This window comes from Arachis stenosperma, chromosome 4, assembly GCF_014773155.1.
Source record: "Arachis stenosperma cultivar V10309 chromosome 4, arast.V10309.gnm1.PFL2, whole genome shotgun sequence".
NCBI classification, from domain to species: Eukaryota; Viridiplantae; Streptophyta; class Magnoliopsida; order Fabales; family Fabaceae; genus Arachis; species Arachis stenosperma.
The window spans coordinates 116311518-116320948 of NC_080380.1; the positions used below are offsets into that span (position 1 = coordinate 116311518).

At 44.4% G+C, this 9431-nt stretch overlaps 1 protein-coding gene across 1 annotated transcript; it reads right to left on the reverse strand.

The window, feature by feature from the left end:
• Nucleotides 1-3975: 3975 nt before the first annotated feature.
• LOC130975361 (uncharacterized) lies at nt 3976-9028 on the reverse strand. The gene is made up of 3 exons (XM_057900169.1): nt 8589-9028; nt 5810-6401; nt 3976-3999 (listed from the first exon to the last, which is right to left on the reverse strand). The coding sequence occupies exons 1-3, from the start codon at nt 9026-9028 to the stop codon at nt 3976-3978; spliced, it is 1056 nt and encodes a 351-aa protein (XP_057756152.1).
• Nucleotides 9029-9431: the final 403 nt, after the last annotated feature.

The following is a 9431-nucleotide window of genomic DNA, read 5'->3' on the forward strand; positions in this document are numbered from 1 at the left end:
TAGAAGAAAATCAAATGAAAACAATCAACTTGAGTCACAAGTCCTAGCTTCACCTTATGGGAATCTAGCTTTGGTGCACTCCAAGCCAACTAGCAATCCCTAATTCCAATTCAACCATCGATATAACTATTCAACTTCTTCCAATGACCAAACCCTATGCCAAGTGTAAAAATTCTACTCTATAGCTAGTGTTGACATTTTATCAAACATGTGATGAGCAAAAAGGAAAGCCATAGTAAAATGAAAAGAAAAGTAGAATTAAAAGTATTGCAACACAAGGATCTAACAACAAATCTCAAAGAGTAACAATAGAAATCAAATTCTCAAAGTATGGATGAAATCCAAAATTACAAGTTGAATTCTAGATCTATGAGAATTGGTCAATTACAACTACTACTTGAAATTGAAGAGGAAAATCTATGACATGAACAAAGTAGAGTGAGAATTGTAATGGATCTCACCAAAGAGTCACTGAAAATCCAGAAATTGAATGAAGATGAACCCTAGGGAAAAGCTTGGAATCTCTCTCTTCTCCTCTCCAAAAGTGTAACTAACTCCTCCCCAAAATATCTAATTCTAAAAAATGAACTAAGTGTCCTTAACCCTTGCTCCCTTGGTCTTCTTAAGCCTTCTCCCGCCAAAGCCTTTCCCCAAAAGTGGGATTCTTAACTACCTCCACGCCTAAGTCACGTGACTTCTAAAAAAATCAAATTCGCGAATCGGCGCGCACGCGCAAGGTGCGCGCACGCGCCGTCGAGGCGTCTTGTGAAGTGCGCGGAGGCGTGATGTACGCGTGCGCGTCCATTAAGGTCCTGGCTTGGCTGCTACTCAAGCCGGCTCGTGGCTTGGCTCTTAGTCTCGGCTTCACGTTGCTCTCATCCGCGCGGACGCGCCAGGTGCGCGCACGCGCCCATGCGGAAATTCCCAAGGCTCAAACCTCATGCTTCTTTCCTTTGCATCCGTCTTCCTTCTCTCTTCCGGTCCATTCCTATCTATATCCTGAAACCACTTAACACACAAGTCACGGCATCGAATGGCATCAACAGAAGATTAGAAATGTATCTATTTTAGTACAAAATAAGCATGTTTTCATCCATGAGGCAAAACTAGGAAATGAATGCAAAATCTTGTACTTTCATATAGAAAGTGTGTGGAATCATTGATAAAACCCCTGAAATCAGCACAAGATAAACCCTCAAAATGGGGTTTGTCAACCTCCCCATACTTAGATTCTAGCATGTCCTCATGCTTAGAGAAATGCAAAGAAACACAGACGACCGAGGGATCGCAAAAGTATAAGACTCATGAAATGCAACCTACTTATATGCATGCAACTATGACTAGTGTTACTATCCACTTGGTTGGGAACAAATTAGCCTTCTTAGGACGTATGCGAGCACATGGGACACGATGGTGGTCAAAGCATAGGACTTGCCACTTTCTAAGCATCAAATGCATTATGTGTAATCTTTGCATAAGGAATGCTTGCGAGAGCCGGGAATCATAGGATTGAGCATCGAACCCTCACCGGAAATGTTTGCACTCTAGTCACTCGGTGTTTGGGGTTTATTCTCTCAATTCTCCCCTAATCATGCTTTCCAAGACTTGTTTTTCATCTAACAATCAACAATTATCCAATGCATGCATACAATTATCATGAGGTCTTTTCCTTAGGTTGTAATGGGGCTAGGGTCAAGGTAGGGTCATATATGGCTAGTGGACTTGGGATTTGAATCTTTGATCAACTTAGATTTTCCCACCTAACCTACATAATGACCTATACAATTAAGCACTAACCTAACTACCCATTCCTCACTTTTCCACATACTCATGCAAAAATTTTTTCGTTTCACACAACACTTATGCATTGATCTTATTGGGCTTCGCTTTGGGGCATTTTGTCCCCTTTTATTATTTTTCTTCTCTTTTTTTTTTTCAAACCATGTACAAGAACATCAATGCATAAGGTCTATACATTTGATCAATACATGAGCATGTACCCAATTTCCCAATGTAAAAATACAAACACAAACGCCCTTTTTATCCCAACCAACGCCCTAAAATCTTCCCACTCTCGGATGGCACTCACACTCACTAGCCTAAGCCAATCAAAGATCCAAATAAAGGACATTCATTGTTTTCCGCTTTAAGGCTTGTAATGTGCTAAAATGAGAATAAGTGGGTTAAGCGTAGGCTCAAAGTTGGCTAACAAAGGAATATAAAAGGGTTGGCTGTTTGGATATGTGAGCTAATGAAATGATGGCCTCAATCATATAACTGCATGTATACACAGATTGATGGACATAAAGAATCAAACAAATCACAGATTACAATCATAGAAGGAGAATATTGCACACAAGAATGGAGAATAAGTGGTTATAAAATGTAACCACGCAATTAGGCTCAAAACTCACTAGCTTGTGTTCTTAACTCAAACCCATGTTCCAAAATATAATTCCTCATGCAAATTTTTTTTTTTTTTGCATCAAAGCATTTAAAATTTGCAATGCCCCACGGTATTGGTTTCCTAAGAAAGAATTTCATTGTTCCAACCAAGTAAACTTATCATGCAAATGGTGTTAACTAAAACCTAATCATGCAACCTATCCTAATTTATTCAGATGTTACCTACGGAGATCGGTCGGTCGACCTCCCCACACTTAAAATTTAGCACGGTCCTCCGTGCTATAGGCTAGGCGCAGTGGGTGGTTGAGCTCCGAGTGTCCCACATCTCCAATGTCATCGCTATCTTCGCTTGAAGTTGCGGTGGATGTGGAGATATCGGGTTCCTCCATAGGTGGGGCTACTTTGCTTAGAAGTCTCTTCACATGAGTATAACGGCGTTGGTTACGCCTCTCATAACGGTCTATTTTCTTGTGAAGGTCCTCAAGGCGTTGGGCGGCCGATTTTTGTGATGTAGATGAAGTGGTAGGGTTGCAAGTTTGTGTGGGTAGTCCAATGTCCTTGGTGGCTTCCGGAGGCTTGAGGCATCTCTTGGTCGGAATTATATCACCATCGACCGGAATTGTGGTTCTCCTATCTTTAGCCTCCCGGTTGACGCCGGCTTTCGCAACTAATGCCGTCACTAAAGCAGGGAATGGCAGATTTCCCTTGGCGTGAATGCGCCCCATGGATTGGCGGATGGCATACGAAACGTCGACCGGTTTATCGGTTAAGATGCACCATATTAATAAGGCCAGCTCGGCGGTGATGGATGACCCATGTGTGCTTGGGAGCACGTAGTGAGCCAGAATTTGGGCCCATGCCGTGGCTTCTTGAGTGAGGTGGCGGACATCTAAACCTTTGGGTCGTTGCTTTATGGTCCCCCGAATCCAATATGCGTCGGGTAAAGCAATGACGCGGAGGATCGCACTCCAATCAAATGCACGGTCATCGCATGTAGCCAAGACTTCTTGGTAGGCGTCATATGCATCCGTTGACAGTTCAATCCCAAGGACTTCTCGGATGGTTTCCACTGTGACCGACACTTGCTTTCGCCGCACAAATATTGATGTGAGAAGGGGTGAGTGGTAGTTGGAATAGAATTCCACCACCCATGAGAGATTGGCCTCCGTTGGTTGCCTCAAGAGGAACTTCCATTGCCTCCGGTTAATGTGTGGCATCACAATCGGATTGAGGTGGGCCGGTAGGGCTAGGAGGAGTTCCGGATGATAATTCCTTTCAATCATTCTTGAGTAAACAAGTTCGCAATAGCGGTTGGGGAACTTGTTCGAATCCTTAGGAGGGTTATCCTTCTCTAGAACATCAACGGGGCCCTTAGTCTTCTTTAAGAGTGGCTTGGCCGTTAGGTCGTGGTGTGCTTTATTGGAAGCTGGCTTCTTTGGGGCTTTCCCTTTGTTCCTTTTGGTGACCATCCTATGAGAGCAAAGAAAGGGAAAACATTAAACCCCAAATGAGTGGAAGTAAATGCGAATATGCAATGAAAAGTTATGCCATAGAATATGGGTATCATTGTCACATGACAGCTGCAACATGTAACTATGATAACATGAGAAAAGCAAGGCAAATCATTTCCATATGGTGCAAGGGCAATTTAAGCACGCAAGTAAGGAGCGTGAGAGGCGCACACCCTTAGGGACCATAAATGGAAAGCAAGCTAGGAAAATGTGAGTGAATGGATTGTGGAAAGTGGGGATGCACTCAAAAGTGATTGATGGAGAGGCAAGGTAGTCACAATGAGTCCAAAATTCAAGTTTGCCTTTCATCGAACACCTGGCGTGCATCCTTGAAGTAGTATGTGATTATGTGAAAATGAGAGCAATGTAACATTCCACAATCCATTATTAGTGATTATAGTGCATATTGATTGCAAGAAAATTAAGCAACACCATTCATCTACTCATGTAAGTGAGTTTGAGACCCAAATGCCCATGAAGAATTAGATTGAAAGAGAGAAAAGAGCAAAGACATCCCAAAAATATTAAAGAAAGAAGAAAGAAAAGAAAGAAGCTACCTAAGAGATGGTGCAACTAAATGATTAAGAATCACAAGAGATTATTGGATACCTTGTGAGATGGAGAATGATATGGGAGAAGAAGTTGTAGTGTGGGTTGATGGAGGGTGAAGAGTTAATATGGAGCCATTGGTGATAGGTGGTAGAAGGTAGTGGAGAAGGGGGAATGGTGGAATGAGGATGAAGGGGTAAGTGTGCCCCTTTTCAAGTTGGGTGTGTAGTGGAAGGTATGAGAAGAGGGGGGGAAATGTAAAATGAGAGTCAAGGGGTGAGTATGCCCCTTCTTACATTGGCGCCGATCACCCGCGCGTGCGCGCGCAGGGAGGCGAGGAGGAGTGGGGCGCGTGGGCTGGTGGCACAGGAAAGGCACAGGGGTGGCATAACTCTCTGGACGAAGTACCAGAGGTTGCTTTTGGGCTTTTGGCGCGCGCACGCACGGTGCGCGCACGCGTCAATGCGGTTGTGCCCCAGGCATGAAAAAGGCCTGGAGGAGGCTCAACTCTCTGTAAAGTGGCTTAGAGAGGAGTGCAGAATCGATGGGCGCGTGCGCGGCTAGGGCGCGCGCACGCATTTCGTGCTCACAGTGTATGGACGCGTGCGCACCAGGTGCGCGCACGCGGCAAAGGTGTTGGGCCCGTGGCTTAGCGTAGGCTTAGAATTGGCCTAACTCTCTGTAAGATGTACTAGGGGTGCAGCAAGGCAATCGGCGCGGACGCGCACAGTACGCTTGCGCGTCGATTGCCAGATTTCGTCCAGACGCGCGGACGCGCCATGTGCGCGCACGCGCGAGCTTCCTGTGCTTCAGGCATGGTCTTGGCATGGTGTGGGCGCAACTCTCGGATAAATGTATAGAGGGCTGTCATTCGCGATCCACGCGTCCGCGCACGGTGCGCGTCTGCGTAAATGACCGCTGAGTGCTTTAAGGGCGCGTACGCGCCAGGTGCGCGCACGCGCAGAGGGGGTGCTTTTTCTGAATTTGCTTGTTTTTGCATCACTTTTGATGTTTCAACCCCCTCCCCCCCATATAGCCACTGAAACACTATAGCAGGGCACTTTAATTGGTGAACTATCAATGAACCTTAACAAATGAAGGAGAATTGACATTAAAATCTAGCTAACAAACATGAAGTCAAGTGTCTATGTACAAAGCTCAAAGGAAGATCTTACCATGGTGGGGTGTCTCCCACCTAGCACTTTTGTTTAACGTCCTTAAGTTGGACTTTCTGTAGCTCATAATGCTTGTTCAAGAGTTGCGTCCCTCAAGAGGAACACTTCAAATTCCTTGGAGTTCTTTCTTTGCTCACCATGATACAATTTGAGACGGTGCCCATTTACCTTGAAGATGTCCGGGCTTGTTGGGTGGCGCAAGTGGTAGACCCCATAAGGTTCCACCTTCTCCACTTGGTAAGGTCCATCCCACCTTGATCTTAGCTTTTCGGGTAGTAATCTCAACCTTGAATTGTAGAGGAGAACTAGGTCACCGGGTTGGAACTCTCTTCTCCTAATGTTCTTGTCATGGATGGCTTTCAACTTTTCCTTGTAAAGCCTAGAGTTGTCGTAGGCTTCTAATCTCAAACATTCCAATTCCGCCAATTGAAGCTTTCTCTCTATTCCGGCCCCACTCAAGTTCATATTGCATTCCTTTACGGCCCAATAGGCTTTGTGTTTAATCTCCACCGGTAAGTGACATGCTTTACCATATACAAGCCGGAAGGGGCTCATACCAATGGGTGTCTTGTAAGCCGTTCGATAGGCCCATAGTGCATCGGCGAGTTTGATGCTCCAATCTTTCCTATTCGGCTTTACAATTCTTTCCAACACATGCTTGATTTCCCGGTTAGAGACTTCGGCTTGGCCGTTTGTCTGAGGGTGGTAAGCCGTGGCGACTTTGTGGATGATGCCATATTTTCTCATGAGGCCGTCTATTCTTTTGTTGCAAAAGTGGGATCCTTGGTCGCTTATGATTGCTCTTGGGGCGCCAAAGCGACAAATAATATTGTTCCTCACAAAAGAATACACAACATTAGCGTCATCCGTTCGGGTGGGGATTGCCTCCACCCATTTTGACACATAATCGACGGCTAACAAGATGTAGAGAAAGCCATTGGAATTTGGAAATGGTCCCATGAAGTCGATTCCCCATACGTCAAAGACTTCACAAAAAAGCATATTTTGTTGGGGAATTTCGTCCTTCTTGGAAATATCTCCAAACCTAATACATTGGGGACAAGATTTGCAATAGAGAGAAGCATCTTTGAGAAGGGTTGGCCACCAAAATCCACAATCAAGGACCTTTCTTGCCGTTCTTTGGGGCCCATAGTGACCACCTCCTTCGGAAGCATGGCAAGCGTCCAAGATTGCTTGGAATTCGGTTTGAGGTATGCACCGTCGCACTATTTGGTCCGCTCCACACCTCCACAAATAGGGATCATCCCAAATATAGTATTTGGATTCGTTCTTCAGTTTATCCCTTTTATTTTTGTCGAGATTGGGAGGGAAAGTGCGTGAAACCAAATAGTTTGCTATTGGGGCATACCAAGGAACCACTTCCGAGATTGCATGCAAGGCATCTAAAGGAAAGGAATCATTGATAGGAGTGGTGTCGCCTTTTGTGTGTTCGAGGCGACTTAAATGGTCCGCCACTAGGTTTTGGGAACCGCTCCTATCTTTAATTTCCAAGTCAAATTCTTGTAGCAAAAGCACCCAACGAATTAATCTTGGTTTTGATTCCTTTTTGGCCAACAAGTACTTTAGTGCTGCGTGATCCGAGTACACTACTACCTTGGAACCAAGAAGATAGGCTCGGAACTTGTCCAAAGCAAAAACAATAGCTAGGAGTTCCTTTTCGGTAGTAGTGTAATTGGATTGGACTCCGTCTAATGTTTTGGAAGCATAAGCTATGACATAGGGAATCTTACCCTCGCGTTGTGCTAACGCGGCTCCTATCGCATAATTCGAAGCATCACACATGATTTCAAAGGGTTGAGTCCAATTGGGTGCTCGTACAATAGGAGCTTGTGTCAATGCTACCTTGAGTTTGTCGTATGCTTCCATACATTCCTTGCTCATCTCAAATTCGGTGTCTTTTTGTAGTAATCGAGAGAGAGGTAGGGCCACCTTGCTAAAGTCCTTGATGAATCTCCGGTAAAATCCTGCATGTCCAAGAAAAGAACGGACTTCCCTCTCGCAGGAGGGGTAAGGTAAACTAGATATGACATTTATTTTTGCCGGATCCACGGAGATGCCTTCTTTTGAGACTATGTGTCCCAAAACAATACCTTGTTTGACCATGAAATGACATTTTTCAAAATTTAAGACAAGGTTTGTTTTGGTGCATCTCTCTAAGACTTTTTCAAGGTTACCTAAGCAATGCTCAAATGAATCACCATACACACTAAAATCATCCATGAAAACTTCCATCGATTGCTCTAGAAAATCCGCAAATAGGCTCATCATGCATCTTTGAAACGTTGCCGGTGCATTGCATAGGCCAAATGGCATACGCTTGTAAGCATACGTTCCAAAGGGGCAAGTAAATGTGGTTTTTTCTTGGTCCTCTAGAGCAATTTGGATCTGGAAGTATCCGGAGTATCCATCAAGAAAACAATAATATGATTTACCGGCTAATCAATCAAGCATTTGATCAATAAATGGTAGTAGAAAGTGATCTTTTCTTGTGGCCGCATTCAATCTTCGGTAGTCTATGCATACTCTCCAAGAATTTTGCACTCTTGTTGCTATAAGTTCACCACTTTCGTTTTTGATTGTTGTCACTCCGGACTTCTTTGGCACTACTTGGACCGGGCTTACCCATTCGCTATCCGAGATAGGATAGATGATGTCCGCTTCAAGTAGCTTAGTGACTTCTTTCTTCACCACCTCAAGAATGGTTGGGTTAAGTCTCCTTTGGGGTTGTCGGACCGGTCTTGCTCCTTCTTCAAGGAATATGCGGTGCTCGCATACTTGGGGGCTTATTCCCACTAGATCCGCCAAACTCCACCCAATTGCCTTTTTGTTCTTCCTCAATACATTTAGCAATTTTTCTTCTTGTTGAGGGGTTAAATCTTGTGCAATTATTACGGGTAGCTTTTGGGCTTCACCAAGGTATGAATACCTTAAGTGAGGTGGTAGTGGCTTCAATTCCATCTTTTGGTCCTTCTTTGAAGTTTGAGTTTCCGGATGGTTTGTATGGTGTGTGGTGTTTAGTTCGCTTGAGCTTCCATTTGCTTCTTCAACCATGTACTTCTCATTTAACTTTGCAAGGTGCACTTCGGCAACCATGTTATCAATTGGGTCACACCGGAATAGAGAGTGATTCTCCGGTGGATGCTTCATTGCTTCTTCTAGGCTAAAACTCACAACTCTTCCATCTATTTCAAAAGAGTAGGTCCCCGAGTAGGCATCTAGCTTGAATCTAGAAGTTCTCAAAAATGGTCTTTCAAGGAGAATAGATGATGCTCTCTCGGTTTCACTTGATGGCATTTCAAGGACATAAAAGTCAATCGGAAACACCAATCCTTTTATGTTCACCAATACGTCTTCCGCAACACCCATCACGGTTATTATGCTTTTATCCGCTAGGACAAATCTTGCCGTCGACCTTTTTAGTGGTGGCAACTTCAATACCCGGTAGATGGAGAGCGGCATGATGCTAACACATGCTCCTAGGTCGCACATGCAATCTATAGATTGAACTCCATTAACGGTGCAAGTGACCATACAAGGGCCCGGATTATCACACTTCTTGGGCAATGCTCCCATTAAAGCGGAAATAGAACTCCCCAATGGAATGGTTTCTAGTTCAAGAATCCTATCCTTGTTTATGCATAGATCTTTGAGAAATTTTGCATATCTAGGAACTTGATGGATAGCATCAAAGAGGGGGATGGTTACCTCAACTTTCTTGAACATTTCTACCATTTTGGGGTCGAGTTCCATGCGCTTCATAGCTTTCTTT